Source organism: Zerene cesonia, chromosome 15 (genome assembly GCF_012273895.1).
Source record: "Zerene cesonia ecotype Mississippi chromosome 15, Zerene_cesonia_1.1, whole genome shotgun sequence".
NCBI lineage: Eukaryota > Metazoa > Arthropoda > Insecta > Lepidoptera > Pieridae > Zerene > Zerene cesonia.
In genome coordinates this window covers 7,794,241-7,818,726 of record NC_052116.1, presented here as the reverse complement: position 1 = coordinate 7,818,726, position 24,486 = coordinate 7,794,241, and the positions used below count along the sequence as shown (strand labels likewise).

Below are 24,486 nucleotides of genomic sequence, written 5' to 3'. Positions count from 1 at the left end.
CGATGAAAATTAATGAAATGCTCGTTTCTTAATGTAATATTTATACAAAATTATATTGCATTTGTAACATTTAAGGCTAATTATTTAATTAAACATAATTACGAAGAGCCAAACTGGGACACAGAAGAGAAAGAGGCTCATTTTCATTTTGCTTTTCGCTTAATTTGTGTTTTTCATATTTGAAATGCAATCAAAATTATTGTGAATTGAAAACATATTACCAAGGGGCGCGGGGGAACGATTGGTTGGGGTGTCGGTGCTGTTCAAGTTTGACCTGGACGCCGAGACAGAGATCTCAAACCGGGACTATCCCGGTGAAACCGGGACGTATAGTAAGCCTACTGATTTAACTGAAGTCGCTCGCTTAAAGGAAAAAAAACGAAATATGTCGATTTCTCGGTCCACAATATAATGTTATAAACTATATAAGTCCCCAATTCATAAATACTTCATTATTTTTTTACTAATAATCTATAAACTATAATAACAATACAATGACAATGTAACTGGTAGATTAACAAGCGCGAACTAAACTATAATATACTACCGGTTCGCCCCGGCCTCGTCCTTGGTACATATATAGCCTATAATCATTTTTAAAATCGGTCCAGTGGTTGTTTGTGAGAAATCATTCCAAACATACATACAAAAACACAAATGTCACTTTATAATATTAGTTGAGATAATTATCTCCATATGACATACGCGCACAGTAGAATATTTAATAAAACATCACTTAAAACAACCTCTCCCTGGTATTAGCACTTGAACAAATTAATACAATATAACAGCAACCTAACAACAACAATGTCAAATATTGATATCCATACATTTAACACGTAATTAACGTCACAACTGTACCTATTCGAATTCGTTCATTTCAGTCACATTATTTCACTAGTAAAGGCACTTGTCTTCTCGCCAATAGAAATATCGTCCATATGCACATGCCAGTTTTGTATCTTATCGCACTACTCCTCGACACAGCACCTGGAATAAAAAACAACTGGTATACATTTATAAAACTAAACAAATCATTGAACAATTTACACCAATCTCCGTTCTGTATTATTTGTTCATGTAAATGATAATCATACTAATATTATTAATGCGAAAGTCTATTTGTTTGGATGTTTGTCCGTCAATCTCGCTGAAACTAGCTGAACAGATTTGATGAAATTTGGTATACACACAGGGTATAAACTGACTCGGGTTATATTTTGTTTTATCTCGATTAAATGCTCCTTGGGATAAAACAGGAATCTTGAAATCCGGGCAGAGCCGGGACGAGCGTTTAGTCTTATATATAAAATTCACGTTTTACAATATTCCTTTCCATACTCTTCCGAAACAGCTAGACCGATTCTCCTGAAATTTTGTGTGCCTATCGGAAAGTTCTGAAAATCTGCCAAAATCTATTTGTCCAATCTTTATGATAGTAGTAAGGCAGAACAGCGTTAGCCGCGTTATCTAGTACGATATGTATTGATTATGATGAGTAGACGCAATGTTAACCCTGTAATGTCTTATGTGATGAACAAATTGATTGTCTTTTTAGAATTTTCTTGATTCAGGTCCACTCATATTATCTAAACGTTATGATTCGCATTTTCAATCAATCATGAATTGCCATCAAGTTCTTAAACTGATATGTATGTTTCTATTATTCTCTGTCCTTTAATTTACAGTTAATCTTTACGGCAATTTAGTAAAAAAAGCAGCTTGGAGAAAAGCACTTATTTTCTCATAAATTACGCATGGTTCGCTTTTATAGCTCCATATGGGCAACAAAATATTATGTTACTTAATGGCTACGAAGATTAAGAGTAAATTAATTTTACACAACGTTCAACATTCGAGCGTAATTCAAATTTCGGCGCCAATATTTGCGAAGCCAGACAAAAATGCATGTACGTACACGATTATATTATCGGCATACATCAAATACCGTGACAAGAAAGCGTCCTAAAACAATATTATGGCAGCGGAACCCCTGTGAAACATTCTCCGTGGAGTATCACGAATAGCTTGTAATTATGATATTTTTCCTTGTAAATTGTCGTCATATTTAAATGTAGTAACAGAGAGTTGAGCGAATTTCCTGAGCTCTCGTAAACTCTAGTCTCGGGGGTTTAAAGAGCATAGTGCTTTTAATTTTACAACCGGTGTGCTTTTTTATTCCTGCAGGTATAATTGCGTCTGTAATTGAAGCATCTTCGAGGGAAATTGGATGCTATTTATTCTGCATTTGCGTTACTTTTCCAACGACCGCGCGAGTTTGATTCCAGGAATTTTATCATTTATGTTGTTTGTTTCTCCAATATCTGGTAAATAAATATCAAAAACGAAACACTTTTTATAATTATTTTAGAATCATTGATGAATTGGATTACTAAACATATTATTAGTATGTGTGTTTCGTACTTTGCCTGAATATTGGCTGTCTGAGATAACTTTCATCTATAAGGCCGCCATTTTACATTGCTACGGAAAAAATTTTGTACAGTTATAGATTATGACACAAGAAAGGACATAGGATTGTTTATCGCGGACAACCCACGAAAATGGCACCTAGGTCGGGAATAGCTTAAGAGAAATTTTGCCTTCACGACGCGGGTGAAGACGTTACGGAAAGGAAAAGTTACAATTTATTAGTATAACCAAATATGTTAAAGAAAATAAATAGCACTTACTATTTTTACTTAGCATATAAGACGATATGTGCGGGCGGCTCGCGACGAACAAACGCACAGCCATGCTCCGTACGTTAGTGGGCCGCGTGGGCACCGTGGCGCGGCACTCCAGCGAGAGGTACCCGCGGTGCGTCGAATAGTCGTCCGGGTACACGTGGAGGGTGCGCCAGGACGCCTGCAGCCCGTCGCCGTCGGCCCCGGAGACATGCGTGCGACCGGTGATCACTGGATCCTGGGGGTAAAGGCGTTGAGACTTGAGGTAACGTGCGGCTAAGTTAAGGAAGTTCCCCTGGACATTTACTTCCTGATTATATTATTAAGAGGGGAAGAGTGTTGGATAGATTTCATATTAGGTATTTTATATACTGTTATACACGACAATTCTAATATCTCTGTGATGTATCGCTCGCCTCTAATTACCTTTTTATCCTAATCCAGGCGAAGACAAATCCAACAATTGACTAAAACACAAAATTTTGTTCAGTCTCTCTTTAGCTATACATGGCGTAACTTACATGGATTCTAAACATACTTCACCTAATATACAGATTAATGGGTCGTGGGAATAAAGCTTGAAATTACCAGTGGCTAGATTATAAAGTCTAGCCACTGGATTATTATATATAAGCATCAAATAGAACACTTGTAAACCTTGCCCTTGAAGGGCAATCATTCAATATTCGAGTTTGATTTAGCTAATGATAGATACAAAATAGTAGAAGATCGGGACAAATGGCGCGAAATAGCAAGGAAAACACGACTGCAGAATGATCACAGCAGTGAGGATTTTGACGTAAAGAAGATGAGAGAAGATACAGTGTAGATTCAGTTGTTAGAACAATCAATATATCGTAATCGTAAATATAAATTAAATTAATAAAAACCATACAAATTATAATATTATACATACAACAAACAGTGTAAAGTAAAGTATCAAAATAACAGATCAACAAACCAGAACTAAATCTCCTAATTCATAAAGATTTTGCATTATACAAAGAAGTTTTAGTGTTAACAAAAAAAAAAAATAGATCCACAGATAACATAATATTATACAACACACCTATACAGATTTATATTTCATAGAATCCAGTCAAGCTACAGTTACCACTTACCCTTATATCGTTTACGACGAATAACATTTACAGGAAATCTAAAAGTTAATTCGATGGTCGTACAAAGAGAATATTGTTTATTTTTATCTTTATAGCCGATGCAATATCATCACGGTAATATTGTCACATTGGAGTGTTACGACTATGAGAATGGCGCATATTTATAACGGTTACACTCTTCGAACGGTTTACTAAAATTGTATACAAACTGATGGCTAGCATCGATTCAAATATTACTATGCAGTTGTACAATTTGTTAGTTATTTTTGTTGAATGAGTAATACATTTTTAACTCTAGATATGTGATGACTCTTAGAACTATTTTTTTATGTTTTTTTAGTTTAGTTAAGCATTGTTTTAAACGTAAAATATTTATTATTGAAATGTAACACTAATTTTACGCCACATTTAAATGAAATTTTATACTACATCTGCTCCTAAAAGGTTGTTTTCATCATGACGAGATATTGGTCTATTTAAGCCTTTCTTTATAGATTTTTGATTGGATCTTTCATACTATAGTTTTTTTAACCCCAAAATGCGGATCGTATTCGAACATCCTACGATATAAGTAAACACAAAATTCACTCAAGCAGAACAGATCAATGTAATGAATTGGAAATATCATCAATACAATAAACCAGCATAAATACAACTCACTATGTAATACTGAGTTCCTCACATTTTTGCTACAGAACCAAATACATATATATTGTACTACCATATTCGTGGTTTTGTAATAATAAGTTACTTTTTCACAGACGTTCCTAAAAATGAAGGAGGTTCTCAATTCGAAGGTTTTACTTTTGGATTTATTACTACGGAGCAGTCACGGTTCACAGAGCTATCGCCGTGGATTTTCAACTGATTGGCGTGATTCTTTCTGTTTCATAAATTATCATTTAGTCCCATTTTAAAATCTAGAAATGTACTTAGTAGTACTACGTGAATTTTTTGTGAAAAATTATCATTTTTATGTAGTTTTTTATTTTAATGTTCTCTTTTCTTTTCGTTCGTTTCTATTATCAAAATAAAATGTTATTTCTTTCTTTTTATCTTTACAAACATCGCTCTCCAAACGATGATACTGATATCACATAACAGAAGTCTTACATCAATAATATTCATGTTATTATATGGGCACGCACGAGATACATTGCCAAATCAAGAGAATAACTCGAATTCCACGCGCAAATGAAACTAATTGGCCACAAATCACTCAAGTAACTCTGTCTTTGAGTGATTACACTCGAGCGAACCATATCCGGTCCATTAGGAACGGAAGTCCGCTTCATTGGTCAGATACAATTGCGATCCGTGCATGCGACTAATGGTTTAATGGGTTTTGGTGACTGGACAAATCCCGTCTTCGTTGCTGGGCGAATGGAACGGCTTTGAGCTGGGGCTCTGCTGCGTTAAGTTTAGATAGACAGATAGATAGATAAAAAGTTTATTAAAAGAACACATTAAATACATGACAATTACAAAATAAGACAATTAAACAAAGAAAAATTAACATACAGAGAAAAAAACAGGACGGAGACAAATTTGCACCGTGTTCTTAAAAAGGGTCTTGGCTCAGCATAAATGTCAGAGTCTATGGGACCCTGACGCTGATATTCTGCCAACACCACTTGAGGGTAGAAATAATTAAATAAATACCGTTATAATTGATCGAGAAAGTTTACGTTTGTGATATTGTAGTATCGGATTATTAATTGTGTTTTAATATTCTGTTGCATGAATAATTGTTAGTTAAGATACAGATGTCGTTTTTCATAGCTTGTTCAAACTCGTTTATATGTCGAATTCTATGTAATGACGAATCACATAGAAACGTGGCGTATTCGTATGAATTGTGTTTTGGTGCTCATACGTTGTTTATTCATTGTTCGACCCAACCACCATCACTTTATTAATAGTCTTTGTGACTGGCTGCGATTTGTTATCAACTGACATCAACTAGGCATGTAGAATTGCAGAACATTCGACCAAACTAATAATCAACACCCCCCTTTTGAGTTATATTATAGTATTATATAGTAATAGTCTAAGAAACGAATGATTGAACAAATCAACAAGTATTCAATACAAATTTCTATAAACTAGTGGGTAAACGAATTATCCAGTTTTGCTATAAATGCAAGCTAATGGACGTTTCAAACTAATAACATTATTCACTAAACTGTCATTGTATTAAGCCGTGATAGATCGTGTTTTGTAAGTAGATTAATAAACTCCATCTAAAATCGATATGATGATGCGATACTAATTTTTGTGGTTCCGTAGGTACCAGTGGATAATAATTGCCGTGTATCTGTCTGTCCGTCCGTCTATCACTCATGAACCGTGACAGTTAGATGTTTGAAATTTTTAGATATCATGTGTTTCTGTTACCATATAACAAAAATGTATGTTAAGTGGTGTTTGGCACTATCACATTTATTAGCTTATTTGTATGTAACCCCCGGTCGATTCAGACTCGCACTTAATCGATTTTATTTACTTATGAAAACTAATGTTATACGTACAACAAGAAATATTAATAAACATTATTTCTAAGAGGTCCGTGTTAAATATCTAAATATATTTAAATCTAATTTCAATTTTACTTTTAAATAAAAATACGCTGTTAAAACCTATAGTTTCATTTACATCCCATTGTAATGTCAAATCGCAATCTATTAAAATAAAAAAACTAAAACAGTACACCAAAACCGTTCGAAGCTATGTAATTTTGAAATTCCATTACAAATTCCGAATAGATTAATAATTCAGGATCACATTCATTATCACTTGAAAAGATAATCTAATGATGATTTGCGAAAATAATTTATTAAAGGTTACAAAACGTAATCTAACAGTCGTGATTGCTTTAGCTGGCTTTAATTTCCTTTATTGGGTTGCCGAGACCCTTTCAATTATTAAAACATTATTTTCATAATGTTAAAGAGTCAAGAATTTTGGATGTTTTGAACATTTTCGTATAGGCTTTCATTAGGTGTTTCATTTCGCTTAATGTAATTTTAATACTGGTTTGGTATAGTTAGGTTCCTTCTAATCTATGTGTTCTTGTTAACCATCTATACTAATATTACTAGCTGTGACCCGCGGTTGAAACCGCGTAAGTCCGTATCCCGTAGGAATATCGGTATAAAAAGTGCCTATGTGTTATTTCAGTTGTCCAGCTATCTACGAAGCAAAATAGTATTATTATTCACCAATAGATGTCAGAAAAAAAAAACACGAATAAAACACGAATATGACATTTCCTAAAAAAAATTCCTAGCTAGATCGATTTATCGCCCCCGAAACCCCCTGTATACTAATGCTTCAACGGGCTAATGTCAGTGTCTACTGGACTGCTATGACTACGACAACACAGTCGGGAGAATACAATATACTTTATCTACAACCAGCCTTCGTGTGACCCGGGTCAGTTGTGTGCATACGTATTACGCATTCATACTATGTGCGAATGTTCGCCCGCATATACTAAAAACATTTTCAAAATTCGTCCCGCACTGTTGGGTTGCGTATTCTTGCGAATGTATCAGCATTTTCGTAGACCAATTGATGCTCCGAACGTGAAGTGGCATTTCTTCATTGCCACATCGAGTTACGACTTTCATTAGAGTCACGAATGTCGAGTAGTAGCTCTTTTTACTGTGATCACAACGGTTTCAGTCTTTGACGATCAAATACATATATTCAATATACTAGCTGAGCCGGCATATGCTGTTCTGCCTTACTTTTATTATTTACAGGTATGAAAAATAGATTTTTTCCTATTCTCAGACCTACCTGATATGCACACAAAATTTCATGTGGATCGGTCTAGCCGTTTCGGAGGAGTATGGTAACTAACATTATGACACGGGAATTTTATATATATAGGGATATACCTTTTAAATATGTCAGTCATACATTGTACCTGTCACCTGTCAAAAGTGAAAGGGTTGTACTCGTGAATTGTTGATAAGTAATTATAAAATTGTTAATTAAAATTTTCTCTCAAGGAACGAAGGAATTAAATTGTTTTTTACATATCATGGATGTTATGTTTTATTATATTACTACATCGGATCTTTAATTAATAAATAATAAAACAATCACCTTTAATCATACATACTCACTCAAATATCTGTTTAATGAATAATTTATGTAGTCTACAAATATTATAAATGCGAAAGTTTGTTAGAATGTGTGTGTGTTTGTTGCTCTTTCACAAAAAATTACTGAAGCGATTGCAATGAAATTTGGTACGTAGACACCTGGACAACTGGAATAACATATAGGCAACTCTTTATCCCGATATTCCTACAGGATACGGTCTTACGCGGGTGAAACCGAGGGACGCAGCTAGTATTTTATAAGGGTTTGATTCTCCACAAAATGCTTTCCGTTGTCTGGTTAAATTACAACGTTTAATGTTGGACATATAATTTCTTCTCAATGGATTTTATTTTATCAACTTATATTCCGTTTATACCTATATCTGATAGCAAATGGAAGCCATATCAAAAGATGTTTATGGCAAGCTCGAGTGTCACAAATATTTAAAATTCACAATATATGCATCATGAATCCAGAAGTTCCATATTGTTTTAAATAGAAAGAAAGAAAGAAAGAAAGAAATAAATTTATTGTCTATAAACACACAGCACCGCACATACACAAAAACTTTAAGTACCAAAAAATAAACAGAAACATTTTCTATGAAAGCATTATGTTAGTACAAGCCCCCTGTATATAAATCCCATTAAATGTCTACATTATATAGGATATTTTCCTAGAAAGTCGCATATTAATAACCACCACATGTACAGTTTTAATTTCCTCAACACGTCAAAATAAGAAAAATGATTCGAGTGACGCGGTAAAATATAAGACCGGTCGAAACTGATTATAATGCTATTATATCTAGAATGTTTTTTAGGATTGATTATTTTACACAAAGAATTCGCTGAAGCTACAAAAGATTCCATTTTTATATTTCATTAAAAGCCTTTTGCGCGAAATTACAAGTCATACTTCATTAAAACTAATATAAGAATTCAAACGTTTATTTATTCTTTTAGATTTTACAATTAAATTAATAACAATAATTTATTTGACACTATGCAAATAAAATGTTATAAAGCGCTTAGGAGTAAAACAAGTTAAACAACTTAAACGCCTTAAATATTTATTGCAGGACTCGAGTACGCTTCGACACGAAATGGGCTAGTTCGCACCGGGAAAGGTACAACATCCCCTCAGAAAATCGGTGTAAAATAGCAGAACGAAAATGCTATTCTGTTTCGTTCGTTGTGTGAGATAGTCAGAAGCCTGTATCCTTATCCTTACTCTTTTAATTTCTAATACTCTAATTCCTTTCCTTATTCCTCTATTTCTCTAATCTTCTTCCTCAAATTCTAATGTCTAATCTCTCTAATTCTCTAATCTCTCTTCCTCAAATTCTCTAATTCCTTTCCTCTCATTAATCCTGAATTTACCCTAATTCCTTATTAGGTTGGCAATCCGTTTGCAGAGGCCTTACACCTCTACTAATATTCATGGGCGGTGCTTCATCAACAAAAATATTAACATGTTTTAAGAAATTAACATCTATTTGCTATCAAAACATATGGATTTAGTATCTACATAGTATTCTGTGTCGCTGAACGCTCCAAAATCTGTTTTATTATGCCACAATTAGTATACACATACATTCATAACGATATTTCTATAATATATAGCACCAATCCAATTCAATCTACACGGTATAATTAGGCAATTGGTCTTCATGTACACACTCGTATAAGTAAGAATTCAACAGGAGCCGAGTTCAGGCTATTTATATTTGAATTTCGGAACACGCATTGAGGAACGTTTCTTTAGTACCTCCGCCTGGTGAATGGTGAATATTTTACGAGTAGAGCGAAGTAAAAATGCCTCTGCATGATGTGTGCCGACGTAAAAAGTGAAACGTATTTACTTCCTTTGAAATATCGTACGCTGGATGGAAAATATTACATAGGTATCTAGCTGGTACGTGGAAGCCGTTATTGGATATCGTGGAAATGTAGGCGGTGAATGAGATCTTTAATTATGCGAAGGTAATTTGTTAAATTATCCGTTAATTTTGACGGGCGAAACCGCGGATTGTAATTAATTAACTTTTCAGGAGGTGAAGTATTACAAAGAAAGCAATTATAGTATACCAAAGAATAATTATACTGAAATTGTTAATTTTGTTATTGTATACTATTATTGTATGGCTATTCTCTTTGAAGTGCCTCTTGTTATACCATAACCGTGCAATTTTCTTCCACATTTTTCTTGAAATTATGTCAGCTAACTTTCATGCACACCATTTGGACCTCTAGCGTACGAATATAGTACACTTTGCACGACACTTTTTGCCACTACCCCACCCTGGGGAATAGTCTATCCTGTTCTGTATTCCTATAGGCGTTTGACATGAACATCATATAAAACGAGGCTACTATCACCTTCGAAAGCCAGCTACAGCTTAGCAAAAGTTATAACAGCTTTGTAAATGCTGTTGAGTACTCTTTTATTAAAAAACAAACTTTAAGTAGGTTTGAAATTGTATATAATAATTGAAATTTTCTACATAACTCGTGAGACTTCGCGATACCTCCTAAAGCACCATTCTTGCTCGTTTATTTGTTTTCATAAAAAGATCAGGCAGCCAGAACATGTATTTCTCCTACCTTCTTAAATGGAAACTATTACCAATGACATCTGCCATGTGACAATTTTATTGAACGCAACGTCGCAAGTTAAACTGAAGTTACGCATAAGTTCCTCAGAGGCTCACACAAGCTCTACTTCATAAGTTATTACCATTCAATTTACATCTCCTACAACCCAGCGCCAGAGAATAAATAAACAGATATGATAAATTGAATAAAATATGAACGCTGTTGTATAGCGGAGGACGTGTTTCGGAATATAATATAATAGTAAAATGAATACTATAAGAGTAGATTCTTTCTTAATAAAAGAGTAACGTTGCAAATCCATGATTGTTACAATTATGTGGAAATAAATTCTTAAGCCTATGGCCTGAAACTACAAGAACACTGATAGATATCACAGTGAAAAAAAAATGGTAAGGGATAAGGTATTTATTAATAAACAAACTGTCACAAGACTAAAAATATTTGAATTTCAATTAAAGTTCACTTTCTACCATATCAAAATATAAAAATTCTATATTCACTCCTTCTTCCATCAATAAACTAAAGAAAAATCGGAAAATAGAGTCGATCAGATATTATTATATGTATTTTTTAACATCAAAAATCATAACACCATACGCCCCAGTTGGATTTACACGTATATTTTGACCCATATAATAAGTAAGTTACTATAGAAGCGTCATCATTCCTAATCCAAACTGAATTGGCGGGAGTTACGTGACATCCCGTGATTTCAACCGAATGCGACCGTCCTCAAAAGGGAAAAGATGTAATCAACATCGTGCTTTCATATTTCAACAGGACTTCCTGCGCTAACACACTTTTGTGAGACGTGATAATAGAGTGTCCCCAGTGCGGCATTGTTCTTGATGGTATAAATGTAAGGACAAATAATACGTTTATTCTATACTTGGAAAAGCTTTTATAAGATCCGATTGATGTTATAGTTCGTGCGATGATGAATACTTCACTTTGTAGAGGATATTGAATAAAATAAAATGATGGCTGATAAAAGAAAACTATGTATTAAAATTTTATTAAAAGAAAACTTTAAGGCATTGTGTTAGAGTACATAGTATATTTATTTTTCCTTTTGTGTCTATTTAAATGAGTGCTATCGTAATTTAGTTGTAGTTTTGCACTCGTAATTATGATGAATGAACAAAAATATTGACCTACATACTTAAATGTGAAATAAATGTGAAAAGTAATTAATTAACTTCATGACTTCTACACTTTCTTACGCTACGCATACAAACCTCCGACTGCTTAAAATGTAGGTAAATTATATAAAAGAGAAAGGCATTATTCCTGCTCTCTTCACGGTGAAACTAGGTTCTTCAGGGGATCATAAACTGACAAACAACTCAATAATATTTTTATGACGTATTTCATATCTAAATAACATCGTCCCCTTGAATAATGCATTAGTTATAGGAAACAATTCAACCGAACTTTCTATAAATAAACACGATCACAAAATAAATAAGTTTATAAAATAAATAACATAGCATTACAGTTTGATATTGAAGTACCAAACTCAAACGAAAGGACTCAAGAAATCGGTTAATATTTTCCAATTTTGTGCTAGTTCATTCTATTTCCAGCTCAGTATAAGAAGTATTTATTGTATAAAGAATTGTGAAATTCATTTATACGACATCTAAACTGAATAAAGACTCTAGCAACAGTGATGTATTTTTTTTTTTATTTAAAAAGAAAACCTGCGAAAATACATTGTTTTAATATTAGCATATGAAATCAAAATATTTCTCCTCTTTTTTTTCTCCTCTTCCACAGACAATTCAAATGAAATAGAATAAATCATAAATTCCTAACGCAAGAATGAAGAGAAAAAGTTTTGCATTAAATCTAGCTTTTTTAAGTTAGTCTTAACTGATATATTGGTTCGCTTGATGGTAAACGCTCTACCGCCCATGAACTTTTGCAGATATATTTCTGCTGGTTTTCAGTGGGCCCTCATCAACAGTCTGACAAACTAAATTTAAATAGTCACATACAGTGAGAGCAATACTCACATAGCTCGAAAATATGTATGTATTATTATATAACAAAGTTTGATTACGAATTCTTCTTACTTCTTATTTGTAACAAAATTGAACCAAGCGTAGTAATCATTTACCATATAACTAAAATCGGCCCACCTGCCTTGTAAGAAGACAATTTTTATACGTTATTTTAAAATTCCTCACATTATGAAAGTCGCGATAGGGACGAAGCAGGATTCCGACATTTAGTTGCATTGTAAATAAGACTACTGAAAGCGTTCGTACGAAATTTCTTAGGATGTATTATGTGAGAAGATAGCCTAGTTTTATATCTGCTATTTATATAACGTCCGCAAGATTTCAACGGACTTTTTGAGGCTACACTTTTTGCGATGTGATAATGGACTGTCCTCAGCGTTGTATTGTTCTTGATGGTGTAATATAACCGAGGTCTGAATTGTTCTTGTTCTTTTGTCACTAGGCCTTTGTCAGGTAAATGGACCACACTTAGGCTGCAAAGTTGAAAACTGCGTAAAATTTGCGTAAATTGCGCGTGCGCGTGATGCCACGATAATAATGAGATTAGAGTATCTCTGCCATTGTTGATTAGTTTCCTCAGTGGTACCTTCTTTTTAAAAATCATTTATTTCATTGGAACATTCACCTCCATCACTACATAGTATAAAATGTATATGTCGCTTTCTCTGTCCCCATGTCCCTATGCCTTGTGTCCCTATGTATGCTTAAATCTTGAAAACTACGAAACTGATTTAGATGGGTTCTTTTAAACAGATAGAGTGATTAAAGAGGAATGTTTATATGTATAATTATATAAATTAAACTACTTCGAATTAGCTAATCCAATCAGTAAGTAAAGAAAATTTCAGACACCTGGTTTGATAAAGCCACGTGTATCAATTCTGTACACGCTATAGTTACCGCCGTAAATCCTCATTTGCAAAGTTGCCATATCAAAGCCGCTTTTATCAACTCCGCCTAACAATAAAGTAAACATGGCATCATAACTAGCGGTTGCAAAGTTGACGAGGATCCAGTAATCCATGTAGGACACAGTGACAGTTCGGACACAATAAACCCTTTATAGTGTAGATAGTTTCTGCTCAGAACTACGCTGACAGATTGACGTATTTTGAAACATTTAAATTTGCAGGACGCTTTAAATTTATACATATTTTATAAACTATTTATTGCATGCCCAAGAAAAAAAAACACACACACAAAAGCTTTCGTTATTTAAACTGGCGGCCTTATAATTTTGAAATGATTTCCAGGCAACCTTGCGATATAAGAAAATGAAAGATAAGGTACATAGGCAGGAAAGATAAGGTAGATAGATAGATTAGAAAAAAGGGTACAGACAAAGATATTATGACGTTTATAGTGTTCATAAGTTGTATGTGAGATCTGTATACAGTGGTATTACAATAACAGATAATAGACAAAACCAAAAAATTTCGTCATAAAATAAAGTAAATGAATTGATATTCAGTTTCTTTGGAAGTCGTATAAAAAATTAAGGGGCATCCTCAGGGAATCAAAGAAAGCAATAATAACTTTCTTCGAATAATTTGTTTTTCTTGCCATCAATGTGACTTCGAAGAGTAGGTGCATCATCTATGTTACAATTGTCTTTAAAGCTCGAGAATGGCTGGGTAATTTTGGTTTTTATGCATTCATAATATTCCAGAGAAGGTTTAAAAGATAAGTAATATAAGGAAAAATATAACATCTCGTTCTTTACCAATTTCGCCGGGATATCAGCTTAAGTTAGTAAGCTAGTTAATAATAGACTCATATTAAATAATGTACTTTTAATAGTATTAATATATAAAATAGCTGTTCGCACTGTCATTGTTCGGCCTATTCACATTATCATAATCCAAGCGGAGACAAAGTAAAAATAAAAATTTAAATCCGCTCAGCCATTCTTGAGTTACAAGTGGTCATTCGGTGTCGGTGGTAATAAATGAGTATCGTAATACATACCTCTTGCAACTCTGCATCCACATACCAGTCGATCGTGGCTGGTGGGAGCGAGTAGTCTGATGTACAATTGACGAACGCCTGCTCACCAGCTTGCACGATGGTTGGCAGACCGGTGATCAGAGGCTCGTATTCTGGTAAGACTGTTGGTAATGAGCCTGATTAGATCTATTATGAATGCAAACAAATGAGAGAGTCAATGGAATGGAATGTTATGTCTTCGACTTTTATCAAACATTCTTTCGAGACTAGTGATTCATTTGAAATTTATATCGCTTTTATTTTGCACTGCAACTGCACTTGCAGCGCAATTATTCTGCACTTTCGATCGGACCAAGAAGTTTGGATAAATTATGCATCTACCAACCAACTCGTTTATCCAAAGCCTGCAAACGTAACAAATACAAATTAAATTTAGAGATTGTAGTTTAAATTATCAGATAATATGCCAATACGCAAAGACTAACTTGCGAAGCGTGGTTAGTAGTCTTTCGCAAATAAAGGACACGGAGGATCAATTACAATGCATATTCTGAGGCGGTAAGTATCCCATTGCGATGTGGTTGATGGAATGCGTTAAATTTTGATCAAAAGTGCACAATTTGTTCAGAACACAGTGCAGTTCTATTGATAAAATAGATTTTTCAGATTATTCATTTTACTAGCTTTGCGCCCGCAGCACCGCTCGCACTACGAGTGAACTACAAAATTTGTACTTAGTGGATTTTCAAAGAAGAGGTAAGTGAACAGAGGTCATTGGATTGGTCTTTAATAATGAAATAAATATTTCCCAATAAGTTTCTTGGTCATACTCCCATAGGAGGCCTGTGTCCCAGCAGTGGGAACGTGTATGGGCTGATGATGATGAAGTTTCTTAGTAAAATAAACAGTGGTCGAGATATACCCATCAAAGGTCGTCAAAAGTGTCTTACTGCCTTTTCTTCAAAAATCCACTACGCATAAAATTTCAAAAGAAATCTAGTCGCCAATTATGACACTCCTAAGTAAAATACATTATTGTTTTAAACAAAACGTTTTACCAACCGAGTTTCCTGGGTCAGTCGACAATTAATTTCTTTTAGTTATTGGAAAAATGTAGAGATAAAAGAATTGTAATTTCTTTCATGGCTTCGCTTAGTATTCCCTGTTGTTCGTTTTAATAAAGTTATTTAATGGTTTGAAAGAGTGTCATAACTTAATATGTATTTATGACTATCTAGTTATTTTAATGAAGGCCTGTGTTTATGACTCATGCCGTAAATTGAGTCTTTTAATAACCTCCATCGTGTTTATAATTAAGTATTTAATTAGTTTAATGATTTATCGGCACATGATATTATATTACGTCTATAGTATTGTTTTAACTGTTTAAAATTAGGTTAATTGAATTATACCAAAGATATTGGATAGAGCCTAAAAATCTATAGTTTGTAAAAAGGTATTTTTCATTCTAAAAACAATATGTAAAAAATATACACTTGGTCACACATATCTCACCATTATTTATAATTCCCAGGCACTAAAACAAACGACAACAGTAATATATTAGAGCAAAACCGACATTTTTTAAAGTATGCAATCCCCTTTTAACTTCTAACACGTAAATTTATTCGTTCATTCTGTCACTTATAATCGTACAAGCATTATTCAGTTGGGCTTACCAGACAGCGTCATATTTGCTGATCTTCTGTCAACAGCGAACCGAGGGCCTTCGCTCGATACCTCACAGGTATATATGGCTGTACCGGGCTCTGGTCGCACTGATATAACACAGACGAAGGAGTCACACGAATTATTCGTGACCGATATCCCCGTACTGTTGAAAGCTCTGGTTTCGTACTGTAACAAGGAGAGTATATATAATCAGGCATTGGTCTGATATCAACAATCGTACAGGCAAACAAATACACGGTATTATATGTTTTGGTAAGTCCACACTGCTTTGTTCGGTTCCAAACTAGTTTCGAAGTTATTTTATAAGTGTGTGCGTTTATTTATTGTTTAATAATCATTTATAATATTACAATGGTGTAATATACATTTTTGCAGATGTTCAAAATATATGAGTAAAACACAACACATTTTTCAATTCAACACATGATTACACGTGTCATTGTCACAACACATGTCATTATATGTGTATACGAATAAAAAGCAAAATATCCAATTCAAATTTTAAGTGAACAACATACATAATTGTTCTTATAAACAAATGAAAATAAAATTATACAGAAAACAGCGAGCCTTCAAGATTGCTCACGCCGCGACATGACAGTAATTGTTAAATAAAACATGAAATTATGCCACAGATTAAATAAAGCGATATTTTTCAATAAACGTCTGTTCGCTAAGCTCCTATTCCGTGGGGTATCGGACAGCTAGGAGTTTAATTTCCGCACATTTGACGTGAATCATTTGACGGTTAGATTATAAATATAGAAAGTAACTTACATGACATTTCCTTAAATAACGATAAAATATCAATTTAATTTCAGCGTAACCTTGTGCTCTCTTCTCGTATGTTTAAAGTTTTTTTAGCATAAATACTTATCATAAGAAAATACTTCGAATTACTGTAAAAGTAGTGGCTCAGTGGTGAGAACCTCGGACTTAAAATATCGACAATTTATCTACTCATGTAAATAACATCACCACCGCTTGAAATGGTGAAGGACGACATCGTGAGGAAACCGAAAGTTCGACGACATGTGACATCTGCCAACCCGCATTTGGCCAGCGTGGTGAATTATGGCCTGAACCCTTTTAGGAGGCTTGTGTCCCAGCAGTGGGAACATATATGGGCTGATGATGATGATGAAATACTTATCTGCTAATGTCTATGGAAATTGCTCGTGTCGGTCGATGTTTATGTTATAAGTTACTAACTGTATCCCGCAGCGTCATTCGCTTGGTACCAGGGTAAAAATAGCGTATTTACTAGTCCAGACTATAATCTATCTCTGTACGAAATTTCATAAAGATACCATAAGCTGCTTTCGCGTGAAAGTGTAACAAAGATACATCACTACTTATAAACTTTCGCTATTATGATAATACGCCTTATATATTATACACCTTATGTAGATCAGTAATTCGAAGTCGTATAGCATATAAAATGATTATTAATTTTTAGTAATTTCTATTATCTAAACCTGTCCACTTCGCACGCCATGAATTTCGAATCCAACCGCTATCAAGTGTCTAGTGAATTCGCGAATAGAAAAATGTTTGTTTCATTTGAAATTCAAAATAGGAACGATGTGGTTTTTCAGAATTTCTATTAGCTGGGCCTTTGTAGGATTTCACTAATGGTATCGAATGTCCGTTAGACTTTATAGGCATCGGTATGCCGTTATTGTGGCTTTTCTGCTGTGGATTTCTATGTATTTTTATTGTTTTAGACGCTCTTTTGTTTCGCGTTGCTAGCATACACGACAATGTATTAAATTCCGGGGCAATGTTGCGAAATTTTTCCTACCACGAGGTGCTTAAAATGTACAGGATATGAAGATATTATATTATTCATCGCTGCAGTCCAAAATATTAAGGTGTTATTTTATTGGTAATGTAACTTTACACTTCATACGTTAAAAAATTATAATAATACTAAATAAAAAAACAGAGTTCATAAAATATCACTTCTTCTTATAATTATAACTGGAATTTGAAAGATTTTAATAATTATCAACGTTACAGAGCTGAAACATTTTCCTTCTGTTTACGTTGCTTATGTTAATTTGTGTGTCTCAACCACACCTACACATTTAGGTAAACAGTCTTTAATTAGACAGTGTTTGACTTACAAGGTTACTTATAATGTTAAATATGGCGTGTATATAACAATAAGTACTTGATGAATAAATATCAAACTATAATATTCAACTTGTAAAATACATAGTAGCTTATTTCTATTGAATTAACACTTTGTAAAATCAATAATTTCTAAAGTCCATCTTACTGATGTTGAAGTAGCAGCAAATACAAATTACAAATGTAATAGTTTACGAGCGCAAAACTGAGAACTGCTACCAAAAGCTATTTTTTATCTCACAGCGGGCAACCGAGCTGGTCATTCGCCTGATGGTAAGAGATCACCACTATCCATGAAAATTTGGAGAGGCAGGAACTCTGCAAATGTATTGTCTGTTTTTATGGGATAAGAGATGTGTAAAGGACTCCCGACTCCTCAAAAATACGGGCCTCCAGCTCCCCCACTCATCGTACGAAAGAGAGAAAAATTTATATGCTACTTTCTGTGGAATTGTGGTAACTTCCGCGATTCATACTGGCCCAATTCGTGACGAAGCGTGTCCGACTCCTATATTGTAAAACTATTCAGACACATATTATAATGGCAGCAATATGTATTGCAATGCGCAATTAATTAATTATCTAACGATGTATAAAATACAATGTTTAAATTAGTTATTACAAACGTATTTAGATGATTTAATGTATTCTATATTATTCACATTAAACACTTTGCTGTATTAAAAACTAGACTGTCACTGTAAATTATAATACAAAAAAGTTAGACAACTATACTTTACAAAAGCGAAATGTTTTAGCCCCAACAAATTACAATAAACTCCGCGAGCCATGCTAAAGGTCGCTCAGCATGCAATAATAAAAGCACGATTTATTACCCCGTGAAATATTCAAAAAGAATTTTTACTTGGCAACACAATACACTTTAGAGTACGCCATTTGATGCCTAAGAAATAATTCGTTCATTCATTCTTAGAATAAAGTGCCTGCATGAAAAATATTTTATTAAGTATGTAGCGAGCGACGTTGCTGCGAAGCGTCATTTCAATGTTCCATACATTTTTATCTCATAATATATTTAAAAAGAGTTTCTTTTCATAGAAACTCATTGCCATTTTATTTAATAGAAGCACTACCTGCACTGTTTTGAATTGAGATACAGGACATTACTAAAAGTCACATGCTATTAAGAGATCGTCATTTTAATTTCATACATTTACAATAGTATGAGATTTTAATTAGTTGAAAAGGAATGTGCAAAATTATTCGCAGTTTTCTAGAAACTTATGGAAATAAAACTACCATTGCAATGATAAAATAAACCTTAACAATCAGTCATATATAAATAAAGTGATACCAGTACTTCACCTTATATTCAGACAAATTTAGAGTACCTAACTGTTTATTCACAAGGTTCCATCTATAAACCAAGCCCGTTCATTTTCGTAATAAAATTATAGTATCGACATTAAAATGGAACACACAGAAAAAATATAAATTATTTGAATCCTATTATATTTTCTAACTTAAAAACAATCTTTGTAAGGAGGGATACATGGTACCCTCCCAGTAATATACTATGTTTCACTGCAATCTTTTCTTTTTCCCATACCATCTCCTTTCTATTAATGACGACAAACCATTTGCAGAGGTATTAGGTTTCTGCAAATGTTCATGGGCGGTGGTAGCACACCATCAAGCGACCCACCAGATCCTTCACTAACATAATATGCCAAAAATACACTCCTCATGAAACCGACAGAACCAACCTGTTCACATTATATTGACTGTATCTTTTATATAATATAATATAATAGATAACTATATAGGTTTCTCTGCTCCGATAAGTTTCTATGTACACTCGGTTCAAATATGCTTGAATTCTAGCGCTAACTCTTCCCTCAAATTAATTGTACCACCTAGTATTTCATATTGCTGGTGTACTGTGACAGTTACTCGTGTATCAAATCCAGCCTTTATTTAACTTGCGCTAAGTTCGAGCGAAATATGTTTCTAGCAGAATAATTTAATGAGAATTTTCACGTTTTGAATTCTTAAAGATTTACCCTTTTGAGCATTTGGGATTCCGTAGCCGAAGGGTAAAGCCCTACTTCTAAAACGTCACTGTCCATTTGTCTGTCTGACTGTCCGTCTGTCCGTCACCCGACTGTACATCAAGAACCGTGATAGTCGGACAGTGAAAATTTTGAGAGATGATGAATTTCTGTTGTCGCTTTAATTAATAAATAATTTTGGATTATTTGTTATTATAGTAGCACCGAGGTCAGGCAACGAAGGGCATGGTTATAAATTGGCATGGTGTTTTTTGCATTTCCTCTTTATTTTATTTATTAGGAACCCTTAGTGTCGTGAGTCCAACTTCCATTTGATTATTTTTTTATTTTATTTCACTCGACTAAGTTACGGGTTAGGAATGGTTTACAAAAATTTTGACAGTATTATTTGCATAATTTGATTAATTTATTTATTACGCTATTTCATTCAATTTATTATGTAAACATTTTATCAATCTTTATTTGCAAGGACGTAAATAACTTATATTAATAAGCGGAACTATGGCACTCATTGAATTAAAAAAAAAATTGAATTAGGTTGTTTACACATCATTATTATAATTACATTCATACGTACCTTCACTTAAAAGAAATTGAAGTGCGTGCGTGCAAACTCAGCTTATACTGGAAAGCTAACCAGTACGTATTTAAATTTGTGCTGGTTACGCTTTTCGTTTGCAAGACTGACCAAAAATTAAATTAAAAGTTTGCAAAACCTTTTACGTAAACATTTGGCGTATCTATTCAATTATTATATTTGTATGTTCTTTATTTTCCGTATTCTTTTGAAATAGAAGGATGTTTTTAATTAAAATTCCTGTATAGCAACTTTTAGGAGCTGATTGTTTTTTATTACATATTAGCGGTCCGCCCCGGCTTCGCCCGTGGTACATATATAGCCTTCCTCAATAAATGGGCTGTCTAAAAGTGAAAGAATTTTTCAAATCGGACCAAAGTTCTTGAGATTAGTGTGTTCAAACAAACAAACAAACTCTTCAACTTTATATAATTAGAATAGATGTGGATAGAATTGCAAATTAAGAAACGACTTATTTATTGTGTTAGAAATTGAAATATTTTATGTCAAAATAATATTATGTATTTATTATATACTGAATTTCCTAGCAATACTACTTGTTTCTATTAAAAATAAAGAAATATTGAAAACAAGTCATGTCTAAATAATACGTTATTTTTTACTGTAGGTATAAGCTATTTCTGTAAATTCAGATACTACAGATTTCAAACATTTTTTTTTTGTTTTTAGCTTTACCTTAAAATGGGCAATACCACAAAGATCTTCATTACTCTAATGCAAGCAAAAATAGCATGAAATTTCCAGAAGATTCCGAAGCACACTTAAACACACGATGTAATTGCAATGCTCTCGCTTACAAACAACTAGCGGATTATGAAGCTGCACACACTCAACGAAATCTATGAATAATGTAACACCACTAAAACCCAAGTGTAATGGCCTATCAACGTTTTATTTGAGGGCCAGTTGAGAATTTTTAAAGAGATAATAAAATATAACGAGGTTCGTGCGCGGCACCCGCAAGCAGCACCTGATGCTTCGCTTTTATCTATTTGGAGGTATCAGCGACGTCTTTAACTGCTCAATGGGATGAAATCTTTACCGCAGATTATAAATGTTATGTTTATTTGACTCCGTGACTTTTTAGTATCCTAAGAATATTGTATGAGTTTAGGGATTTCAAAATATAAACAATTGCGATTACTGATATTCGTTTGCGTTTGCTTTACTGGGGTTTACAGGTATGAAAATAATAATATTATATTCTTTTTAGTTAGATATTATAATGTTGCTTATCTTATACCTTTAAACGAGCAATTCTTGTATATATATATATATATATATATATATATATATATATATATATATATATATATATATATATATATATATATATATATATATATATATATATATATATATATATATATATATATATATATATATATATATATATATATATATATATAATTGGGATCTCGGAATCGGCTCCAACGATTTTCATGAAATTTAGTATATAGGGGTTTTCGAGGGCGATAAATCGATCTAGCTAGGAATTTTTTTTAGAAAATGTCATATTCGTGTTTTATTCGTGTTTTTTTTCCCTGACATCTATTGGTGAATAGTAATACTATTTTGCTTCGTAGACAGCTGGACAACTGAAATAATATCATATTCGTGTTTTATTCGTGTTTTTTTTTCCTGACATCTATTGGTGAATAATAATACTATTCGCTTCGTAGATAGCTGGGCAACTGAAATAACACAGGCACTTTTTATACCGATATTCCTACGGGATACGGACTTACGCGGTTTCAACCGCGGGTCACAGCTAGTTACTAGTAAAATAGGGCTAGTAGCATTAATTTTTATTCGTTACAAATATTTAGACACAAGTTTTGACCAAGCCTGCGAAGCTGCAAGTAACAGATAGTCATTTAGAAGATTTAAAGTTGACCATTTGAAAAAAAAAATGCTATGACATAATTATCAGGCCATGTAAAGGCCAACAAGCAACGATGTAATTTTGTCCAAGCGTACAAAGTTGGGATGAAATTGGCTGTATATAAACGGAATTTTGAGAACATGCATAAATAGGTTTTGAATATTTGTCTTTGGCAATCTCACTAATAGAACCGAATACGAAAGCACATCATTAATACACGGTAAACCATAGCGCCATGCAAATTGTTCACAAGAGTGCAATTCGCATGAAACTACGGTTTATCTATTCGGTATCATAAAATGGTTACGATTTCGTAACGACTTCTAAAATACTTCCATTTATTTTATCAAATTTGTACAGGTAACATGTGCTTATTTTCAGTCTGAAATAGCACAGGAGAAGTCGCGGTAACTAGTAGTAAAGTCACATTTATAATCATCAGCGTGAAGACTCGATTAAGCGCTAGAAGTGACAATTTGATCCACCAATCAAACATATCGTGAGTTAGGTACCTACTCTACTTAGGTACCAACTCAACTAGGTACGTAATCCGAGACACGTTTAAGACGTGGGCATAAAATGCAGCGGTCTGGATCAAGGCTGTCATTAATGATGGAACTCAGTGGGTATTAATGAGGTCGTTATGCATATTAACGAGATCGCATTACGTGGCCTTGAGTAAGCAGTTTTAAATGGGTTTATGAGAAGTGAGTCTTGTGACGTTTAAAGGTTGTTCCAGACTAAGGAGCTAAATTACTTCTATAGAATAGAAAAATATGTAATATATAATATGAGGATGAATGAAACTCCATTTCAACTTCTGTGTACATATTATGAGGTAGCTGTTCGCCACGGCTTCGCCCGTGATACAAATATACGAACATATGTGATATATCATACATTTGTAAGACTATATATTTCTTACACTTTGTCCTATGTGTGCTCATTACATTGAGTAAACAGAGAAATGGTTTTTTAAGTTTGTTTTGTGTTTTTATGTGATTGTTATTGATTCAACTTATAACATGTCTATGTCTATTTTAGCGAAATATATTAAATACATTATAAAGACTCCTAAACTTCTTTTTAAAGATAAAAAATATAAAAAAAGTTCTGAAATAAATTAATCTTAAAATATTAAGCGTGCATAAATACACTTACTACACATAAAAGAAATAACGCAAAAATATAAAACTTATTTCACATCATTGGATTTAACCTCGGTTTTAAAATTTATTTACTGTAAACGTGATCATGAATGCCTGCCTCTAATTAAATATTTTTATTCATTAAAAACCATATTGCGGGACGGACCTGTTGAATTGAATAAATCGTTATTTATATAGTCACTTACTAAATAACGGGTAAATCAGATCGATGAAATTCTGTTTTATTTTTATTTCTATTTAAAAGCAGTGGTGCCTCAGTGGTCAGAACCTCGGACTTCAAAATTGATAAGTCGAGGTTCGAGACCGGGCGAGCGTGCAGGACATAAATTTATTTTTCAATTTATCTGCGCATGTGGATTAAATCAGCACTGCTTAAAATGGTGAAGGAAAACATCGTGAGGAAACCGGCATGTCCGAGAATCAAAAATTCGACGACATGTGACATCTGCCAACCCGC

The 24,486-nt window shown here is 33.4% G+C and overlaps 1 protein-coding gene across 1 annotated transcript in view; it reads right to left on the bottom strand.

The window, feature by feature from the left end:
- Positions 1–404: 404 nt before the first annotated feature.
- Positions 405–24,486, bottom strand: part of LOC119832344 — a 79,969-nt gene continuing 55,887 nt past the window's right edge. Inside the window, exons 3-6 of the mRNA XM_038356007.1 lie at positions 16,196–16,373; positions 14,538–14,677; positions 2,694–2,925; positions 405–990 (exon numbers count right to left, since the gene is read on the bottom strand). Coding sequence (XP_038211935.1) covers positions 890–990; positions 2,694–2,925; positions 14,538–14,677; positions 16,196–16,373 — 651 coding nt within the window. The 3' untranslated portion in view covers positions 405–889. The remainder of the gene's footprint in view (positions 991–2,693; positions 2,926–14,537; positions 14,678–16,195; positions 16,374–24,486) is intronic.